This window comes from Salvelinus namaycush, chromosome 24 (genome assembly GCF_016432855.1).
Source record: "Salvelinus namaycush isolate Seneca chromosome 24, SaNama_1.0, whole genome shotgun sequence".
Lineage (NCBI taxonomy): Eukaryota > Metazoa > Chordata > Actinopteri > Salmoniformes > Salmonidae > Salvelinus > Salvelinus namaycush.
In genome coordinates this window covers 24277730-24300593 of record NC_052330.1, presented here as the reverse complement: position 1 = coordinate 24300593, position 22864 = coordinate 24277730, and the positions used below count along the sequence as shown (strand labels likewise).

The 22864-nt window shown below is 42.9% G+C and overlaps 1 protein-coding gene across 1 annotated transcript in view; it reads left to right on the top strand.

The window, feature by feature from the left end:
- LOC120019362 overlaps nucleotides 1–9001 on the top strand; it is a 93612-nt gene extending 84611 nt beyond the window's left edge. Inside the window, exons 3-8 of the mRNA XM_038962654.1 lie at nucleotides 4440–4503; nucleotides 7406–7525; nucleotides 7642–7670; nucleotides 7796–7843; nucleotides 7980–8051; nucleotides 8150–9001. Of these exons, the coding sequence (XP_038818582.1) occupies nucleotides 4440–4503; nucleotides 7406–7525; nucleotides 7642–7670; nucleotides 7796–7843; nucleotides 7980–8051; nucleotides 8150–8260 (444 nt within the window). The 3' untranslated portion in view covers nucleotides 8261–9001. The remainder of the gene's footprint in view (nucleotides 1–4439; nucleotides 4504–7405; nucleotides 7526–7641; nucleotides 7671–7795; nucleotides 7844–7979; nucleotides 8052–8149) is intronic.
- Nucleotides 9002–22864: the final 13863 nt, after the last annotated feature.

Here is a 22864-nt window from a genome sequence, read left to right as displayed (position 1 = left end):
CAAACAGTAACAAATAAGATTGTTTTAGTTGAGCAGTAACAACTAGAGATGTTTTAGTCAAACAGTAACCAAAATAGAGATTGTTTTAGTTGAGCAGTAACAAATAGAGATTGTTTTAGTTGAGCAGTAACAAATAGAGATTGTTTTAGTTGTGGCAGTACAAATAGAATTGTTTTAGTCAAACAGTAACAATAAGATTGTTTTAGTCAAACAGTAACAAATAGAGATTGTTTAGTTGAGCAATAAAAAATAGGGATTGTTTTTAGTCAACAGTAACAAATAGATTTGTTTTAGTCAAACAGTAACAAATAGAGATTGTTTTAGTTGAGCAGTAACAAATAGAGATTGTTTTAGTCGAGCAGTAACAATAGAGATTGTTTTAGTCGAGCAGTAACAATAGAGATTGTTTTAGTTGAGCAGTAACAAATAAGAGATTGTTTTAGTCGAGCAGTAACAAATAGAGATTGTTTTAGTCAAACAGTAACAAATAGAGATTGTTTAGTTGAGCAGTAAACAATAGAGATTGTTTTAGTTGAGCAGTAACAAATAGAGATTGTTTTAGTCAAACAGTAACAAATAGAGATTGTTTTAGTTGAGCAGTAAACAATAGAGATTGTTTTAGTCGAGCAGTACAAAAATAGAGATTGTTTTAGTCGAGCAGTAACAAATAGAGATTGTTTTAGTTGAGGCAGTAACAAATAGAGATTGTTTTAGTGTGAGCAGTAACAAATAGAGATTGTTTTAGTCAAACAGTAACAAATAGAGATTGTTTTAGTTGAGCAGTAACAATAGAGATTGTTTTAGTCAAACAGTAACAAATAGATTGTTTTAGTTGAGCAGTAACAAATAGAGATTGTTTTAGTCAAACAGTAACAAATAGAGATTGTTTTAGTTCAAACAGTAACAAATAGAGGATTGTTTTAGTTGAGCAGTAACAAATGAGATTGTTTTAGTCAAACATTAACAAATAGAGATTGTTTTAGTTGAGCAGTAAACACATGAGATTGTTTTAGTCAAACAGTAACAAATAGAGATTGTTTTAGTCAACAGTAACAAATAAGAGATTTTTTTAGTTAGCAGTAACAAATAGAGATTGTTTTAGTCAAACAGTAACAATAGAGATTGTTTTAGTCGAGCAGTAACAATAGAGATTGTTTAGTCAAACAGTAACAAATAGAGATGTTTTAGTCAAACAGTAACAAATAGAGATTGTTTTAGTTGAGCAGTAACAAATAGAGATTGTTTTAGTTGAGCATAACAATGAGATTGTTTTAGTCAAAACGTACAAAATAGATTGTTTTAGTTGAGCAGTAACAAATAGAGATTGTTTTTTAGTTGAGCAGTAACAAATAGAGATTGTTTTAGTTGAGCAGTAACAAATGAGTTGTATTTAGTTGCAGTAACAATAGAGTTGTTTTAGTCAACAGTAACAAATAGAGATTGTTTTAGTCAACAGTAACAAATAGAGATTGTTTTAGTTGAGCAATAACAATAGAGATTGTTTTTAGTCAAACAGTAACAAATAGATATTGTTTTAGTCAAACAGTAACAAATAGAGATTGTTTTTTAGTTGAGCAGTAACAAATAGAGATTTTTTTTTAGTCGAGCAGTAACAAATAGAGATTGTTTTGTGAGCAGTAACAATAGAGATTGTTTTGTCAAACAGTAAACAAATAGAGATTGTTTTAGTGTGAGCAGTAACAAATAGAGATTGTTTTAGTCGAGCAGTAACAAATAGAGATTGTTTTTAGTCAAACAGTATACAATTAGAGATTGTTTTAGTTGAGCATTAACAATAGAGATTTACTCTCATCTACTCTCATCAACTCTCCTCTATTCTACTCTCTCCTCTACTCTCCTCTCTCCTCTCCTCTCTCCTCTCTCCTCTCCTCTACTTTGCTCTCTTCTCTGCTTTCCTCCATCCTCTCTCCTATACTCTCCTCTACTCTCCTCTCTCCTCCTCTCTCCAGTACATTCCTCTACTCTCCTCCACCACTCTCTTCAACTCTCCTCATCTCACTACTCCTCTCTACTCTCATCTACTCTAATATCCTCCTCTCCTCTTCTCTCCTCTCCTTCACTCTCATCTACTCTCATCTACTCTCCTCTATTCTACTCTCTCCTCACTCTCCTCTATCCTCTCCTCTCTCCTCTCCTCTACTTTGCTCTCTTCTCTGCTTTCCTCCATCCTCTCTCCTATACTCTCCTCTACTCTCCTCTCTCCTCCTCTCTCCAGTACATTCCTCTACTCTCCTCCACCACTCTCTTCAACTCTCCTCATCTCACTACTCCTCTCTACTCTCATCTACTCTAATATCCTCCTCTCCTCTTCTCTCCTCTCTCCTCTATTCTCTTCTCTCCTCTCCTCCACTCTCATCTACTCTCATCTATTCTACTCTCTCCTCACTCTCCTCTCTCCTCTCTCCTCTCCTCTACTTTGCTCTCTTCTCTGCTTTCCTCTATCCTCTCTCCTATACTCTCCTCTACTCTCCTCTACTCTCCTCTCTATCCTCTCTACTCTACTCCCCTCTCTCCTCTGTTTTTCTCTCTCCTCTGATCTCCTCTCTCCTCTACTCTCCTCTCTCCTCTCCTCTCCTCTCCTCTCTCCTCTCCTCTCCTCTCTCCTCCTCTCCTCTCCTCTCGTCTCCTCTCTCTCCTCCTCTACTCTCCTCTCCTCTCTCCTCCTCTCCACTTTCCTCCACTCTCCTCTACTCTACTCCCCTCTCAACTCTGTTCTCCTCTCTCCTCTGTCTCCTCTCACCTCTGCTCTCCTCTCTCCTCTGCTCTCCTCTACTCTCTTCTCTCCTTTACTCTCATCTCTCCTCTCCTCTCTCCTCTACTCTCCTATCTCCTCTACTCTCCTTTCTCCTCTCCTCTGCTCTCCTCTCTCCTCTGCTCTCCTCTCTCCTCTCCTCTCATCTCCCCTGTTTTCTCCTCTCCTCTCTCCTCTCCTCTACTTTGCTTTCTTCTCTGCTTTCCTCCATCCTCTCTCCTATACTCTCCTCTACTCTCCTCTCTCCAGTACTCTCCTCTCCTCTCTCCTCTCCTCTCTCCTCAGCTCTCCTCTCTCCTCGACTCTCTTCTCTCCACTCTCCTCTCTCATCCTCTCCTCTCCTCTCTCTCCTCCTCTACTCTCCTCTAGTCTCCTCTCTCCTTCTCTCTTCCTCCACTTTCCTCCACTCTCCTCCACTCTCCTCTACTCTACTCCCCTCTGTTCTCCTCTGTTCTCCTCTCTCCTCTGTTCTCCTCTCTACTCTGCTCTCCTCTCTCCTCTCCTCTCTCATCCACTACTCTCCTCTCCTCTCCTTTCCTCTCTCCTCTCTACTAGTCTCATCTCCTCTCTCCTCCTCTACTGTCCTCCACTCTCCTCTACTCTCCTCTCTCCTCCTCTCCTCTCTACTCTACTCCCCTCTCTCCTCTGTTCTCCTCTCTCCTCTGATCTCCTCTACTCTCCTCTCTCCTCTACTCTCCTCTCTCTCCTCTCCTCTCTCCTCCTCTCCTTTCCTCCACTTTCCTCCACTCTCCTCTCCTCTGTTCTCCTCTCTCCTCTGTTCTCCTCTCTCCTCTGTTCTCCTCTCTCCTCTGTTCTCCTCTCTCCTCTGTTCTCCTCTCTCCTCTGCTCTCCTCTCTCCTCTGCTCTCTTCTCTCCTCTCCTCTCTCCACTCTCCTCTCTCTCCTCCTCTACTCTCCTTTAGTCTCCTCTCTCCTCCTCTCCTTTCCTCCACTCTCCTCTACTCTACTCCCCTCTCTCCTCTGTTCTCCTCTGTTCTCCTCTCTCCTCTGTTCTCCTCTCTCCTCTGCTCTCCTTTCTACTCGACTCTCTTCTCTCCTCTACTCTCCTCTCTCATCCACTACTCTCCTCTCCTCTCTCATCCACTACTCTCCTCTCCTCTCTCATCCACTACTCTCCTCTCCCCTCTACTCTCTCATCTACTTTCCTCTCTACTCTCCTCTCCTCTCCTCCTCCTCTCCTCTCCGCTTCTCTCCTCTCTACTCTCTCCTCTCCTCTCCCCACTCTCATCACCTACTCTCCTCTACGCTCCTCTCTCCTCTCCTCTACGCTCCTGTCCCCTCTCCTCTCTTCTCCACTACTCCCCTCTCCTCTCTCCTCTCCTCTCTCCTCTCCTCTCTCCTCTCCTCTCTCATCCTCTCCTCTCTCCACTCTCCACTCTCCACCCTCTCCTCTCCTCTCTACTCTCCTCTCTACTCTCCTCTCTACTCTCCTCTCCTTCTCTCTGCTTCTCTCCTCTCTCCTTTGCTCTCCTCTCTCCTCTCTCCTTTGCTCTCCTCTACTTTCTTCTCTCCGCTTCTCTCCTCTCTCCTCTACTCTCCTCTCCTCTCCCCTCGTTTCTCCTCTCCTTTACTTTGCTCTCTTCTCTGCTTTCCTCCATCCTCTCTCCTCTCCTCTCCTCTACTCTCCTCTCTCCTCCTCTCTCCAGTACATTCCTCTACTCTCCTCCACCACTCTCTTCAACTCTCCTCATCTCACTACTCCTCTCTCCAGTACATTCCTCTACTCTCCTCTCTCCTCCACCACTCTCATCTACTCTCCTCCTCTCCTTTCTCCTCTACACTCCTCATCTCTCTCCTCTCCTCTCCTCTCCACTCTCCTCTCCTTTCCTCCACTCTCCTCTCCTTTCCTCCACTCTCTTCCACTCTCCTCTCCTTTCCTTCACTCTCTTCCACTCTCCTCTCTACTCTCCTCTCTACTCTCTCATCCACTCTCCTCTCTCCTCTCCCCTCTATTCTGCTCTCCTCTATCCTCTGCTCTCCTCTCTCCTTTACTCTCTTCTCTCCTCTCCTCTCTCATCCACTACTCTCCTCTCCTCTCTACTCAACTCTCCACTCTCCTCCCCTGTGGACTGTATGTGTCCGATAGTGGCTATGGTAAAGAGGAAAGGAAGCCACTACACTCCTCCTCTCCTTTCCTCCTCTCTCCTTTCGCTCTCCTCTCTCCTTTTGCTCTCCTCTCACCTTTCGCTCTCCTCTCACCTTTCGCTCTCCTCTCTCCTCTACTCTCCTCTCTCCTCTGCTCTCCTCTCTCCTCTGCTCTCCTCTCTCCTCTGCTCTCTTCTCTCCTTTACTCTCTTCTCTCCTCTCCTCTCTCATCCACTACTCTCCTCTCCTCTCTACTCAACTCTCCACTCTCCTCCCCTGTGGACTGTATGCGTCCGATAGTGGCTATGGTAAAGATGAAAGGAAGCCACTACACTCCTCCTCTCCTTTCCTCCTCTCTCCTCTCGCTCTCCTCTCTCCTTTTGCTCTCCTCTCACCTTTCGCTCTCCTCTAACCTTTCGCTCTCCTCTCTCCTCTACTCTCCTCTCTCCTCTACTCTCCTCTCTCCTCTACTCTCCTCTCCTCTTCTCTCTCCCTCATCACTCTCCTCAACTCTCCTCATCTCTCTCCTCCTCTCTCCTCTCTCCTTTTGCTCTCCTCTCACCTTTCGCTCTCCTCTCACCTTTCGCTCTCCTCTCTCCTCTACTCTCCTCTCTCCTCTGCTCTCCTCTCCTCTCCTCTCTCCTTCACTCTCCTCTCCTCTCCTCTCTCCTTCACTCTCCTCTACTTTCTTCTCTCCGCTTCTCTCCTCTCTACTCTCCTCTACTCTCTCCTCTCTCCTCCACTTTCCTCCTCTCTCAACTCTCATCTACTCGCCTCTATTCTCCTCTCGCCTCTATTCTCCTCTCGCCTCTATTCTCCTCTCGCCTCTATTCTCCTCTCGCCTCTCTACTCTCCTCTCTACTCTCCTCTCCTCCCCTCTCCTCCCCTCTCCTCCCCTCTCTCCTCTCCTCTCCTCTCCCCTCTGTTCTCCTCTCCTCTACACTCATCTCTCCTCTCCTCCCCTCTCCTCTCCTCTCCCCTCTCCTCTCGGCTCTCTCCTCTACTTTCCTTTCCCCTCTACTCTCCTTTACTCCCTCCTCTACTCTCCTCTCTCCTCTACTGTCCTCTCCTATCTACTCTCCTCTCACCTCTTCTCTCCTCTCGCCTCTACTCTTCTCTCTCTCCTTTACTCTGCTCTCTCTTTTACTCTCCTCTCCTTTCTCATCTCCTCTGCTCTCTTCTTCTCTGCTCTCTACTGTACTCTCTTCTCATCTGCCCTGCTCTCTTCTCCTCTCTACTCTCTCCTTCTCTTTTTCTCTCTCTGCTCAGCAACAGAAAAACAGAAGTGGCTGAAATAACCACAAAGAGAACCAGTTGCAGACATAGACATGAATATTCATTCTTCTGTGTATTTCTACATCATTGGATGTAGTTACATTCACCTCTCTAACATTTTATATTCAGTCAAATCTGTCATTTTTTATACTTTTTCACTACAAACACATTGATGTGCTGCTTCCATAAGCAGGAATGAGGAATAAACCCTGGTAATACAGGTATATTTACTGATGGGTTATTTAAATACACTAAAAGAGGATGTTCTACTGAACTAGATATTACAGAAAAGACCACTGATAGTGATGATGTCATCTCTACTGTCCCAGGTTAAATAGTCCCATCTGTATGATGTGTGCAGATATAGTAAATGTTTTATGTTTTATCTCTCTCTCTCTCCATGCTGAGAATAATGTATTGTAATGCAATGTAATTTAAGCTTTAGGACTTGTATGTGAATCCATTCATTTAACAAAGTAATTACAGTAAATATACTTGTATTTTGAATTTTAATCTCATGACAACTATTTCATCTGAGTCAGCTAAACGACTAATAATTGTTGCACATGGTTCAACCATATTCTCTTGCATATTACTTTTTATCATGTGGAGTCAGATATACATTTTAATAGGCTAATTTCATGGTCTAATTACAAGTTGCGTTTGATGTATATATAATATACTGTATATACACTATTCAAATATGTCTGTCCGCTACACTACTATCCAGAAAGTACAGCCTCTACTGCAAGATACATCCAACATACACATATAAACAACAACAAACAACGACTACATCTCATCTGCCCAGACCCACATGCTCACACCCCCTTCTCTAGTGCCTGCATTATCGTTTGCTGTCTATCATCAGGTGGTCTTTTCAAACTGCTCTTCCACTAAAAGGGCATTATCATCAAGTTCACAACCTCACAGTATTATTCCAACGTCATAGTGGGGAAATATATACAACACAGGAAATCACGTTTTGACTGGACCTTTAAAACTGAAACATTTTCTCTACACCCCACAGCAAAATGTCAGGAATTGCAGGAAATTTACTTTTAAAACGTAAATGTTGCTCTCCACCATCAAGAGGGGGCAATTAAAGTGTTTAGCCTTGAGAGGAGGGCTGGCTCTAGTCTTTTGGGAGCCCTAAGTGAGATTTGGTTGGATGGCCCCCAAAAGGCTAGAGTTGGCCCTGCTCTAAGGTCCCCCACTAACCAAACCCTGCTCCCCTCTCTGGTCGTCTCAGGTTCTCAGAACGTCTTCCTCATGGTGTCTGTAGGAGTGGCTGTGGGAGCAGCGGTGTGTGTCATCATAGTATCAGTGTGTGTCATCATAGCTGTCATCATAGTACGCAGGAGGAGAGACAGTAAGGACTTCCATTTGTCTCTGAGTTTAATGGAGGGCATTAATACGCAGTAATACATGGAGACAGCCAGTTGTTTCATTGAAATTCTTCTGATTTCTTTTATTTGTTCTTGTCAGAGAATCAAGTGCCAACTGATAACAGCATTGTGAGTGAACTGTGACTTAATTAACACAGTTAGTTATTTTACTTTAACAATATTATAATACACTAGGAGTTTGCATTATAATTATATTGTTTTGAATCCATTACCGTTGTTACTAATTTATGAAGGGTCTGAATGCAGTAAACCACTCCACCCCACCAACCAATGAGGACAAGGTTAGTGCATCAATATCCTAATGGAAGTTGAAACATGATTCATATGAAACATCATTTGACCCAGTTGTTATCCTGCAATCAGACTAATGTCCAGTTTCAATGATTCACGTTTCAATAACAATTCTGACCCTTGTAGAGTCAACCTGCTGACAGAATCACCTATGCCTCCATTGACCACTTCAATCAAAATCCTCCTCAGAGAGTTGATGTAAGTGAAGCTATACTGAACATATTGTAATGGTATCACTCTCCCTCCTATACACTGTTTACAGCCTTTACTTTGTTGTGTTTGTGTTGTCTCTGTAGGCCCAAGGTGAAGATGCAGTGATGTATGCCTCAGTTATGCCTTCTTCAGGCAGAGGGAGAGAGACAGCGAACCCTGCTGACCCCAGCTCCCTCTACTCCACTGTCAACTAACCTCAGGGAGTCAAGACATAAGGAGAGACAGAGAACCCTGCTGACCCCAGCTCCCTCTACTCCACTGTCAACTAACCTCAGGGAGTCAAGACATAAGGAGAGACAGTGAACCCTGCTGACCCCAGCTCCCTCTACTCCACTGTCAACTAACCTCAGGGAGTCAAGACATAAGGAGAGACAGTGAACCCTGCTGACCCCAGCTCCCTCTACTCCACTGTCAACTAACCTCAGGGAGCCAAGACATAAGGAGAGACAGTGAACCCTGCTGACCCCAGCTCCCTCTACTCCACTGTCAACTAACCTCAGGGAGCCAAGACATAAGGAGAGACAGTGAACCCTGCTGACCCCAGCTCCCTCTACTCCACTGTCAACTAACCTCAGGGAGCCAAGACATAAGGAGAGACAGTGAACCCTGCTGACCCCAGCTCCCTCTACTCCACTGTCAACTAACCTCAGGGAGCCAAGACATAAGGAGAGACAGTGAACCCTGCTGACTCCAGCTCCCTCTACTCCACTGTCAACTAACCTCAGGGAGCCAAGACATCAACATGAAGACTACACTCACTCATTCACACCCTCATTCCAGACCTGATTTGGTTCTAGGAAGAGAGATGTTTGTGCTATTACAAGGGACAATCTGCACTAGTTACATCCATTTCTGGACGTATTAATTAATAATATGCACCCATTGATTCTTAAACTGTCATAACCCATCAGAACCCAAAATATATGCTTGTTTTACTCCAATGTTTGTAAACAAATTAAATGTAAACAAACACACTGTAAAGCCTCAAAACACGGTTTAAACTATAATGTTGATATAATGGATGGCCAGTCCTTGCATCCATAGCTATGTCTATGAATTTAAGAGTGGTTACATTTCTCCTGCAACATTCCTCAGATTTTTAGCAAAACAGTGGCGGGGAGTGTGCTTTGTTACTGTTTCATCTGCTGATTGCCGCTTTAAGATGTGTATATTTTATTGATATAGACCAGAGAGATAGGAGACAGGAAAAGTGGAAGCGTTCGAGAGTCAGAAGGGCATGTTTCAGATTCAGACTCATGCGGACTCTGGTAGCCTGGGCTGTAAAGGGCATTCGGGAAAGTATTCAGATCCCTTGACTTGTTCCACATTTTGTTAAGTTACAGCCTTATTCTAAAATATATTAAATCGTTTTTTTCCTCATCAATCCACACACAATACCCTATAATGACAAAGAAGAAACAGGTTTTTATAAACTCAGAAAAAATAGAAAAGCTGTCAACTGCGTTTATTTTCAGCAAACTTAACATGTGTAAAATATTTGTATGAACATAACAAGATTCAACAACAGACAAACTGAACCAGTTCCACAGACATGTGACTAACAGAAATGGAATAATGTGTCCCTGAACAAAGGGGAGGTCAAAATCAAAAGTAACAGTCAGTATCTGGTGTGGCCACCAGCTGCATTAAGTACTGCAGCGCATCTCCTCCTCATGGACTGCACCAGATTAGCCAGTTCTTGCTGTGAGATGTTACCCCACTCTTCCACCAAGGCACCTACCTGCAAGTTCCCAGACATTTCTGGGGGGAAATGGCCCTAGCCCTCACCCTCCGATCCAACAGGTCCCAGATGTGCTCAATGGGATTCAGATCCGGGCTCTTCGCTGGCCATGGCAGAACACCAACATTCCTGTCTTGCAGGAAATCACACACAGAACGAGCAGTATGGCTGGTGGCATTGTCATGCTGGAGGGTCATGTCAGGATGAGCCTGCAGAAAGGGTACCACATGAGGGAGGAGGATGTCTTCCCTGTAACGCACAGCGCTGAGATTGCCTGCAATGACAACAAGCTCAGTCCGATGATGCTGTGACACACCGCCCCAGATCATGACGGACCCTCCACCTCCAAATCGATCCCGCTCTAGAGTACAGGCCTCGGTGTAACGCTCATTCCTTCGACGATAAACACGAATCTGACCATTACCCCTGGTGAGACAAAACCGGGACTCGTCTGTGAAGAGCACTTTTTGCCAGTCCTGTCTGGTCCAGTAACAGTGGGTTTGTGCCCATAGGCGGCGTTGTTGCCGGTGATGTCTGGTGAGGACATGCCTTACAACAGGCCTACAAGCCCTCAGTCCAGCCTCTCTCAGCCTATTGCGGACAGTCTGAGCACTGATGGAGGGATTGTGCGTTCCTGGTGTAACTCCGGCAGTTGTTGTTGCCATGTTGTACCTGTCCCGCAGGTGTGATGTTCGTATGTACCGATCCTGTGCAGGTGTTACACGTGGTCTGCCACTACAAGGACAATCAGCTGTCCGTCCTGTCTCCATGTAGCGCTGTCTAAGGCGTCTCACAGTACGGACATTGCAATTTATTGCCTTGGCCACATTTGCAGTCCTCATGTCTCCTTGCAGCATGCCTAAGGCACGTTCACGCAGATGAGCAGGGACTCGGGCATCTTTCTTTTGGTGTTTTTCAGAGTCAGTCGAAAGGCCTCTTTAGTATCCTACATTTTCATAACTGTGAACTTAAACTTCTTCAGGCTGCAAGCCCGACACCGGTACACTTATGACAACATCCAGCTCAAGTGCAGGGCGCGAAATTCAAAATATATTTTTTAGAAATATTTAACTTTCACACATTAACAAGTCCAATACAGCATTTGAAAGATACACATCTTGTGAATCCAGCCAACATGTCCGATTTTTAAAATGTTTTACAGCGAAAACACCACGTATATTTATGTTAGGTCACCACCAAATACAAAAAAGGACAGACATTTTTCACAGCACAGGTAGCATGCACAAAACCAACATAACTAACCAAGATCCAACCAAACTAACCAAGAAACAACTTCATCAGATGACAGTCCTATAACATGTTACACAATAAATCTATGTTTTGTTCGAAAAATGTGCATATTTGAGGTATAAATCAGTTTTACATTGCTGCTACCATCACAGCTACCGTCAGAAATAGCACCGAAGCAACCAGAGTAATTACAGACACCAACGTCAAATACCCTAATACTCATCGTAAAACATTTCTGAAAAATACATGGTGTATAGTAAATGAAAGACAAAGATCTTGTGAATACAGCCAATATTTCCGATTTTTTAAGTGTTTTACAGCGAAAACACAATATAGCGTTATATTAGCTTACTACAATAGCTAACACACAACAACATTGATTCAAGGCAAACGGTAGCGATAGCACAGTTCGACAGATATATGAAATAGCATCCCAAAATGGGTCCTACTTTTGGTGATCTTCCATCAGAATGTTGTACAAGGGGTCCTTTGTCCAGAACAGTCGTTGTTTGGTATTAGAACGTCCTTGTCCCTCTTGAATTAGCAAGCACACTAGCCAAGTGGCGCGAAGCTCTCCATCTTGAACAAAAGCAGACAACGCAACACGCCTAACGTCCCGAATAAATTTCAATAATCTAATAAAACTATATTGAAAAAACATACTTTACGATGATATTGTAACATGTATCAAATAAAATCAAAGCCGGAGATAGTAGTCGCCTATAACGACAGCTTTTCAGAAGTCAATTCCAGGTCCAACTTCGCACTTTCGAGAAAACAGAAAATGGGTGACTCGTGGTGCCAAGAGGATTTATTCCACTTCAGACCAAGATATTCACCTCATTTCTTCTCTCACTTCCTCTTGACATCTAGGGGAAGGTGTATGACGTGCCTGTATACCGATTCGTATCATGCCCATTTATAGGCAGGCCGTTGAACAGAGCATCGATTTCAGACTTTCCACTTCCTGGTCAGAAAGTGTGCTGCCAAATGAGTTCTGTTTCACTCACAGACAAAATTCAAACGGTTTTAGAAACTAGAGAGTGTTTTCTATCCAATAGTAATAATAATATGCATATTGTACGAGCAAGAATTGAGTACGAGGCCGTTTGAAATGGGCACATTTTATCCATCTACTCAGTACTGCCCCTGCAGCCCAAACAGGTTAATTGCCTAAGCTGTTAGACCATTCCACAGGTGCATGTTCATTAATTGTTTATGGTCCATTGAACAAGCATGGGAAACAGTGTTTAAACCCTTTACAACCCTTTACAATGAAGTTCTGTGAAGTTATTTGGATTTTTACAAATTATCTTTGAAAGACAGGGTCCTTTTAAAAGGTAGGTTTCATTTTTTGCTGAGTGAATAAAAAAAGTATGGAAATTCACATTTACATAAGTAAATTCAGACCCTTTACTCAGTACTTTGTTGAAGCACCTTTGGCAGCATTTACAGCCTTCAGTCTTCTTGGGTATGGCACTACAAGCTTGGCACACCTGTTTCTCCCATTCTACTCTGCAGATCCTCTCAAGCTCTGTCAAGTTGGATGGGGAGCATTGCTTCAATGCTATTTTCAGGTCTCTTCGGAGATGTTCGATCGGGTTCAAGTCTGGGCTCTGGCTGGGCCACTCAAGGACATTCAGAGACTTGTCCCGAAGTCACTCCTGAGTTGTCTTGGCTGTGTGCTTGAGGTCGTTGTCCTGTTGAAAGGAGAACCTTCGCTCCAGTCTGAGGTCCTGAGTGCTCTGGAGCAGGTTTTCATCAAGGATCTCTCTGTACCTTGCTACGTTCATCTTTCCTCGATCCTGACTAGTCTCCCAGTTCCTGGGCTGAATAACATCCCCACAGCATGCTGCTGTCACCACCATGCGTCACTGTAGGGATTATGCCAGGTTTCCTCCAGACGTGACACTTGTAATTCAGGCCAAATAGTTCAAACTTGGTTTCATCAGACAAGATAATATTGTTTCCCATTTTCAGAGTCCTTCAGGTGCCTTTTGGCAAACTCCAAGCAGGCTGTCATGTGCCTTTTACTGAGGAGTGGCTTCCGTCTGGCCACTCTACCATAAAGGCCTGATTGGTGGAGTGCTGCAGAGAAGGTTGTCCTTCTAGAAGGTTTTATAATCTCCACAGAAGAACTCTGGAGCTCAGTCAGTGACTATCTGGTTCTTGGTCACCTCCCTGACCAAGGCCCTTCTCCCTCGATTGCTCAGTTTGGCCGGGCAGCCAGCTCTAGGAAGAGTCTTGGTGGTTCCAAACTTCTTCCATTTAAGAATGATGGTGGCCACTGTTCTTGGGGACTTTCAATGCTGCAGACATTTTTTAGTACCCTTCCCCAGATCTGTGCCTCGACACAATCCTGTCTGAGCTCTACGGACAATTCCTTCAACCTCATCGCTTGGTTTTTGCTCTGACATGCACTGTCAACTGTGGGACCTTTTATAGACAGGTGTGTGCCTTTCCAAATAATGTCCAATCATTTGAATTTCCCACAGATGGACTCCAATCAAATTGTAGAAACATCTCAAGGATGATCAATGGAAACAGGATGCACCTGAGCTCAATTTCGAGTTTCATAGCAAAGGGTCTGAATACTTATGTGAATAAGGTATTTCTGTTAAGAAATATTACTAAATGTGAGAAAAAAAAATCTAAATACCTGTTTTTGCTTTGTCATTTTGGGGTATTGTCACGGCCGTCGAATGAACTGGACCAAGGTGCAGCGTGGTGAGCGTACATATTCCTTTATTTCATATGACGCCGACAAAAACAACCATCCAAAACAACCGTGAAGCTAAAGGCTATAGTGCCAACAAACAAAGACACCTTCCCACAAAGACAGGTGGGAAAAAGGGATACCTAAGTATGGTTCTCAATCAGAGACAACGATAGACAGCTGTCCCTGATTGAGAACCCTACCCCGCCAAAACATAGAAATACAAATAATAGAACATAGAATACCCACCTCAAATCACACCCTGACCAAACCAAATAGAGACATAAAAAGGATCTCTAAGGTCAGGGCGTGACAGGTATTGTGTATAGATTGATGAAAAAGTTTTATTGAATCCATTTTCAAATAAGCCTGTAACGTAACAAAATAAGAAAATTCAAGGGGTCTGAATACTTTCCAAATGCACTGTATACAAGTGAACCACTGGACCACACAGGCCACTAAAATATGTTTCTAATTACTAGATGGATGAGGTGGAACACGGGCGTTACGTTTTCTGTTAGGATGATAGTAGCTTCTTTGCCAAACATTTAGCTTTGCTGATAAACTCATGGAAGTTTTTTCCTGCATTTCTCTTGTTTCAAATTATATTGACTAAAGTGATATACTTAATAAAACAAAAATAAATCTTTACTGAATGTTTCATTTTGATTCACTCCAGAATTTGACCGAGATCAAAACCATTGTATTGCCCATTGGGGTTTTATTTATTTAATTTACTCCATTCTTCAGTCGATAAAATGTAATTGTTTTCATTGTCCATACCTTATGCTTGCCCATACCATAATCCCACCGCCACCATGGGGCACTCATGGTTCACAACATTGCTGTCAGCAAACCACCCGCCCACACGACGCCACATGCACTGTCTGCCATCTGCCCGGTACAGTTGAACCCGGGATTAATCCGTGAAGAGCACACTTCTCCAGTGTGCCAGCGGCCATCGAAGGTGAGCATTTGCTGGTGAGGACAACGAGCACGCAGATGAGCTTCCCTGAGACAGTATGTGACAGCTTGCTGATGAAGGCTGGATTGTGTGGCTTTTAAATGATAATGAAACATTTCACTGAACATCCATTTTCATAAAACAGTGACTGAATACAAAGTATAGTAACAATGTAACTGTGTGTGTTTGTCATGGCATTCTTAGTGCCACCATGGTAGGTTCAGTAGAGTTCTCCTCCAAACTCAATACATCTGTCTATGGGAATCTGTCTCACCTTAATCAGAATGTTCTCTGGTTTGACGTCTCGGTGGAAGAGACCATGACTGTGGGGAGAGAAGTTACATGTCAGAAAAATGTACTGAACTGACCCTTGACCTTGACACACACACACACACACACACACACACACACACACACACACACACACACACACACACACACACACACACACACACACACACACACACACACACACACACACACACACACACACACACACACACACACACACACACACACACACACACACACACACACACACACACACATCAGAAGGGAGCCTGCTCTCCTAATGCTCATCTGTGATTACTTGTGTATGTGGTCCAGAGACCTGCAGAGCTGATACATGTAGTTGTGGATCCTGCTCTCTGGCATGGGGTACTGTCGGGTTAACCCAGGGGTCAGAGGTCAGGGGTTATGGTAGAAATGAAGCACAGTGTTACACCTCAGTCACCCATGATAAATAACCAGTTTACTGCTGATAGCATTTGAAGTTCCAACAAAGGTAAAGGCTGTGTTTCATTCCTGTGGGATGTGAATGTTCCCTCCCTTTTGCCCTCTTTAACTCTGGTAGGATTGGATATGTGAAATATGGCTGAAAACTATGTGGAACAACTCCTTACGTCCACCCGTCTGAGATCTATGAAGGGGAGTGAATAAGGGAAGAAGGAAAGGAAGAAAAAAAATGGAATGAAATGTAGCCATATACTAAGAGAAGAATATTCTCTAAGTTAATTTTTAAATAACTCATCATCATCAGACACATACAGTAGAGAGTGGAAATGGAGGTCTTCACTTTTCCTCCTTCAGTCAGCTGACGTGTCCACTTCCTGTTGTTGTCCTCCCTCTGGATTGTCACAGTGATGACACAGAGAATGTTGTGTGACCTGATATCTGGAGTCGTCCTGCAGATCAGTACTTGTCTCATCCACCAGCTCAGTGTAACACCACTAATGATGTGTGAGTTACACCTTCCGTCAAAAGTGAGTAGAGAGCACCGTAATGTCACTGTTCCATCAGGCTTTAGATCTGTCACTGTTCCATCAGGCTTTAGATCTGTCACTGTTCCATCAGGCTTTAGATCTGTCACTGTTGTGGACAGGGAGACTGTGAAAGACAAGGAAATATTTCAATTTTACTGTTACAAATACATCATATATACCAAGCTTAATATATTCTACTTTCTATGTTGTTGAGTTGCAAAATGCAAATGCATCTCAATATTTGAACAATGTCGCCGGAGGGGAAGCCTGTCGTTTTATGTGCTCCTCACCAACTGTGTTATTTAGTTTGTTTTTCGCTTTGTTTGTACCTTCTTTATTTCCTTATTTTGTACATATTGTTGCTTGTCCCGTCTCTTATGAGCGGAAACTTCTGAACATCAGAACAGTGATTACTCAACTCGAACATGACAAAGATCTTTTCTTTAACGAGTCCGACGTGAAGGATATACTGCTTTCTCGGGAACGGGCCCAAACTTGTCATTTGCGTGAAGAAAAGACGGAGAAAAATGGGGCGGAGGTCAGGCTGCCTTCTGAGAATTCATAGGCGAGTCAGTAAACCCCCACTGCCATCCGTTCTATTGGCCAACGTGTAATCATTGGAAAACAAAATGGATGATCTACGATCAAGATTATCCTACCAACGGGATATTAAAAACGAATATTTTATGTTTCACCGAGTCGTGGCTGAACGACCACACGGACAATATACAGCTGGCGAGATTTCCATGCATCGGCAGGACAGAGAAGCTACTTCTGGTAAGACGAGGGGCGGGGTGTGTGTCTATTTGTCAATAACAGCTGATGTGCGATGTCTAATATTAAAGAAGTCTCGAGGTATTGCTCACCTGAGGTAGAGTAACTCATGATAAGCTGTAGACCACACTATCTACCAAGATTATTCATTGCCGTCTATTTAGCACCACAAACCGATACGTGTACTAATACGGCACTCAACCAGCTGTATAAGGCTATAAACAAACAAGAAAATGCTAATCAAGAAAAGGCGCTTCTAGTGGCCAGGGACTTTAATGCAGGCAAACTTAAATCTGTTTAACCTCATTTCTGGCAGCATGTCACATGTCCAACCAGAGGAAAAAAAACTCTAGACCACCTTTACTCCACACACAGAGACGCATACAAAGATCTCCCTCGCCCTCCATTTGGCAAATCTGACCATAATTATATCCTCCTGGTTCCTACTTACAAGCAAAACTTAAGCAGGAAGTACCAGTGACTCGCTCAATACAGAAGTGGTCAGATGACGCGAATGCTGTGCTACAGGACTGTTTTGCTAGCACAGACTGGAATATGTTCCGGGATTCATCCAATGGCATTGAGGAGTATACCACCTCAGTCATCGTCTTCATCAATAAGTGCATCGACGACGTCGTCCCCACAGTGACTGTGCGTACATATCCCAACCAGAAGCCATGGATTACAGGCAAAATCCGCATCGAGCTCAAGGCCAGAGCTGTCGCTTTCAAGAAGCGGGACACTAATCCAGACACTTATAAGAAATCCCGCTACGCCCTCAGACGAACCATCAAACAGGCAAAGCGTCCATACAGGATTAACCTCTAATTCCTCCCAAACCCGGATCCGGGAGCACCCCCCACAGTAAAAAAGCTGACTAGCATAGCCTAGCATAGCGTCACAAGTAAATACTAGCATCTAAATATCATTAAATCACAAGTCCAAGACACCAGATGAAAGATACACATCTTGTGAATCCAGCCATCATTTCTGATTTTTAAAATGTTTTACAGAGAAGACACAATATGTAAATCTATTAGCTAACCACGTTAGCAAAAGACACAATTTTTTTACTCCACCAGTTTTTTACTCCATCAGTAGCTATCACAAATTCGACCAAATAAAGATATAAATAGCCACTAACCAAGAAAAAACTTCATCAGATGACAGTCTGATAACATATTTATTGTATAGCATATGTTTTGTTAGAAAAATGTGCATATTTCAGGTATAAATCATAGTTTACCATTGCAGCCACTATCACAAAACTCACCAAAGCGACTAGAATAACTACAGAGAGCAACGTGTATTACCTAATTACTCATCATAAAACATTTCTTAAAAATACACAGCGTACAGCAATTGAAAGACACAGATCTTGTGAATCCAGACAATATTTCAGATTTTCTAAGTGTTTTACAGCGAAAACACAATATAATGTTATATTAGCTTACCACAATAGCAAACATCACAACAGCATTGATTCAAGCAAAAACATAGCGATTAGTATAAGTCACCAAAAGATATAAATTTTTTCACTAACCTTCTCAGAATTCTTCAGATGACAGTCCTATAACATCATATTACACAATGCATATAGAGTTTGTTCGAAAATGTGCATATTTAGCGGCACAAATCGTGGTTATACAATGAGAATAGTGGCCAAAACTTAGAGCAATCTGTCCGGCGCCATCTTGGAGAAGCACCTATTCTAATCGAAAACTATTCATAAACTTGACTAAAAAATACAAGTTGGACAACAAATGAAAGATAAATTAGTTCTTAATGCAATCGCTGTGTTAGATTTTTAAAATTAACGTTACTAGACATACAGTGTGCGTTACAGCCAGACCAGTGTCTGCAAAAATGGCGACCAAACACTTTTACATTTTTCCACATAAATACGGAATAACATCATAAATAGGTCTTACTTTTGGACGAGCTTCCATCAGAATCTTGGGCAAGTTGTCCTTTGTCCAAAAGAATCGTTGCACGGTCCTAAAACGTCCTCTTCACCTTTGGAATTAGCAGCTAACAATAGCTATGTCGCACAGACATGCCCAAACGTCAAAGCGCAATACTAAGGAAATACCGAAAATAGCAATATACTCGCATAAACTGATATAACTCGGTTTAAAATAACTTCGTTATGATGTGTCTAACACCTATATCGAATTAAATTACAGACGGACATATATAAGGCCTAAAACGAGAGCGTTTGAGCATGCCATCCTGATGTCCTCTTCTGCGTCTTGACGAGCGTCGAAAAGAGCGGACACTGCATGTTATGGCCTTTTATAAGCTCTGAGAGCTACGTAGAAACTCCATTCCAATTCTCATTGGTTACTGACATCCAGGGGAAGGCGGGTGCAGTTCATGTCGACCCATAGGATACATACAGAGCTTTAAACTGATCTGAGAACAGAGCCTAGTTTTCAGACCTTCGCAGTTCCTTTCATGATTTTCGCTGCAGAAAGAGTTCTGGTTCACCCACAGACATAATTCAAACGGTTTTAGAAACTAGAGATTGTTGTCTATCCAATAGTAATAATAATATGCATATTGTACGAGCAAGAATTGAGTACAAGGCAGTTTAATTTGGGAACGCTAAATGTCGAAGTTGAAACAGCACCCCCTGTAGCGTCAAGAGGATTGAATCCTACTACACCGGCTCTGACGCTCGTCTGAAAACTATTACGGACTACGAAGGGAAACCCAGCTGTGAGCTGTCTAGTGACGCGAGCCTAGCAGACGAGCTAAATGCCTTTTATGCTCAGTTCGAGGCAAGCAACACTGAAGCATGCATAAGAGCACCAGAATTCCGGACAACTGTATGATAACAACTCTTGGTAGCCGATGTAAACAACCCCTTTAAACAGGTCAACATTCACAAAGCCGCGGGGCCAGACATATTACCAGGACGTGTACTCAAAGCATGCGCTGACCATCTGGCAAGTGTCTTCATATTCAACCTCTCCTTGACTGAATCTGTAATACTAACATGTTTCAAGCAGACCACCATAGTTCCTGTGCCCAATGAAGCAAAGGTAAATTGCCAAAATAATTTCCGCCCGCAGCACTGACGTCGGTAGCCATGAAGTGTTTCGAAATGCTCACATCAACAGCAGCATCCTGGACACCCTAGACCCACTCCAATTCGCATACCGCCCCAACAGATCCGCAGATGACGCAATCTCAATCGCACTCCACACTGCCCTTTCCCACCTGGACAAAAGGAACACCTATATGAGAATGCTGTTCATTGACTACAGCTCAGCATTCAACACCATAGTGCCCTCAAAGCTCATCACTAAGCTAAGGACCCTGGAACTAAACAACTCCCTCTGCAACTGGATCCTGGACTTCCTGATGGGCCGCCCCCAGGTGGTAAGGGTAGGCAACAACACGTCTGCCATGCTGATCCTCAACACTGGAGCCACTCAGGGGTGTGTGCTTAGTCCTCTCCTGTACTCCCTGTTCACCTATGACAGAGTGGCCAAACACGACTCCAACAACATCATTAAGTTTGATGACGACACATCAGTGGTAGGCCTGATCACCTCTACTAACCTGTACCCCCCCTTATTGAATCGTCACCGGTACCTCCTGTATATAGCCTCGTTATTGTTATTTTATTGTGTTACTTTTATTATTTTTAACTTTAGTTTATTTGGTAAATCATTTCTTAACTCTTTCTTGAACTGCACTGTTGGTTAAGGGCTTGTATTCAGCATTTCACAGTAAGGTCTACACCTGTTGTATTCAGCATTTCACAGTAAGGTCTACACCTGTTGTATTCAGCATTTCACAGTAAGGTCTACACCTGTTGTATTCAGCATTTCACAGTAAGGTCTACACCTGTTGTATTCAGTATTTCACAGTAAGGTCTACACCTGTTGTATTCAGCATTTCACAGTAAGGTCTACACCTGTTGTATTCAGCATTTCACAGTAAGGTCTACACCTGTTGTATTAAGCATTTCACAGTAAGGTCTACACCTGTTGTATTCAGCATTTCACAGTAAGGTCTACACCTGTTGTATTCAGCATTTCACAGTAAGGTCTACACCTGTTGTATTCAGCAAGGTCTACACTTGTTGTATTCAGCATTTCACAGTAAGGTCTACACCTGTTGTATTCAGCATTTCACAGTAAGGTCTACACCTGTTGTATTCAGCATTTCACAGTAAGGTCTACACCTGTTGTATTCAGCATTTCACAGTAAGGTCTACACCTGTTGTATTCAGCATTTCACAGTAAGGTCTACACCTGTTGTATTCAGCATTTCACAGTAAGGTCTACACCTGTTGTATTCAGCATTTCACAGTAAGGTCTACACCTGTTGTATTCAGCATTTCACAGTAAGGTCTACACCTGTTGTATTCAGCATTTCACAGTAAGGTCTACACCTGTTGTATTCAGCATTTCACAGTAAGGTCTACACCTGTTGTATTCAGCATTTCACAGTAAGGTCTACACCTGTTGTATTCAGCATTTCACAGTAAGGTCTATACCTGTTGTATTCAGCATTTCACAGTAAGGTCTACACCTGTTGTATTCAGCATTTCACAGTAAGGTCTACACCTGTTGTATTAAGCATTTCACAGTAAGGTCTACACCTGTTGTATTCAGCATTTCACAGTAAGGTCTACACCTGTTGTATTCAGCATTTCACAGTAAGGTCTACACCTGTTGTATTCAGCATTTCACAGTAAGTTCTACACCTGTTGTATTCAGCATTTCACAGTAAGGTCTACACCTGTTGTATTCAGCATTTCACAGTAAGGTCTACACCTGTTGTATTCAGCATTTCACAGTAAGGTCTACACCTGTTGTATTCAGCATTTCACAGTAAGGTCTACACCTGTTGTATTCAGCATTTCACAGTAAGGTCTACACCTGTTGTATTCAGCATTTCACAGTAAGGTCTACACCTGTTGTATTCAGCATTTCACAGTAAGGTCTACACCTGTTGTATTCAGCATTTCACAGTAAGGTCTACACCTGTTGTATTCAGCATTTCACAGTAAGGTCTACACCTGTTGTATTCAGCATTTCACAGTAAGGTCTACACCTGTTGTATTCAGCATTTCACAGTAAGGTCTACACCTGTTGTATTCAGCATTTCACAGTAAGGTCTACACCTGTTGTATTCAGCATTTCACAGTAAGGTCTACACCTGTTGTATTCAGCATTTCACAGTAAGGTCTACACCTGTTGTATTAAGCATTTCACAGTAAGGTCTACACCTGTTGTATTCAGCATTTCACAGTAAGGTCTACACCTGTTGTATTCAGCATTTCACAGTAAGGTCTACACCTGTTGTATTCAGCATTTCACAGTAAGGTCTACACCTGTTGTATTCAGCATTTCACAGTAAGGTCTACACCTGTTGTATTCAGCATTTCACAGTAAGGTCTACACCTGCTGTATTCAGCATTTCACAGTAAGGTCTACACCTGTTGTATTAAGCATTTCACAGTAAGGTCTACACCTGTTGTATTCAGCATTTCACAGTAAGGTCTACACCTGTTGTATTCAGCATTTCACAGTAAGGTCTACACCTGTTGTATTCAGCAAGGTCTACACTTGTTGTATTCAGCATTTCACAGTAAGGTCTACACCTGTTGTATTCAGCATTTCACAGTAAGGTCTACACCTGTTGTATTCAGCATTTCACAGTAAGGTCTACACCTGTTGTATTCAGCATTTCACAGTAAGGTCTACACCTGTTGTATTCAGCATTTCACAGTAAGGTCTACACCTGTTGTATTCAGCATTTCACAGTAAGGTCTACACCTGTTGTATTCAGCATTTCACAGTAAGGTCTACACCTGTTGTATTCAGCATTTCACAGTAAGGTCTACACCTGTTGTATTCAGCAAGGTCTACACTTGTTGTATTCAGCATTTCACAGTAAGGTCTACACCTGTTGTATTCAGCATTTCACAGTAAGGTCTACACCTGTTGTATTCAGCATTTCACAGTAAGGTCTACACCTGTTGTATTCAGCATTTCACAGTAAGGTCTACACCTGTTGTATTCAGCATTTCACAGTAAGGTCTACACCTGTTGTATTCAGCATTTCACA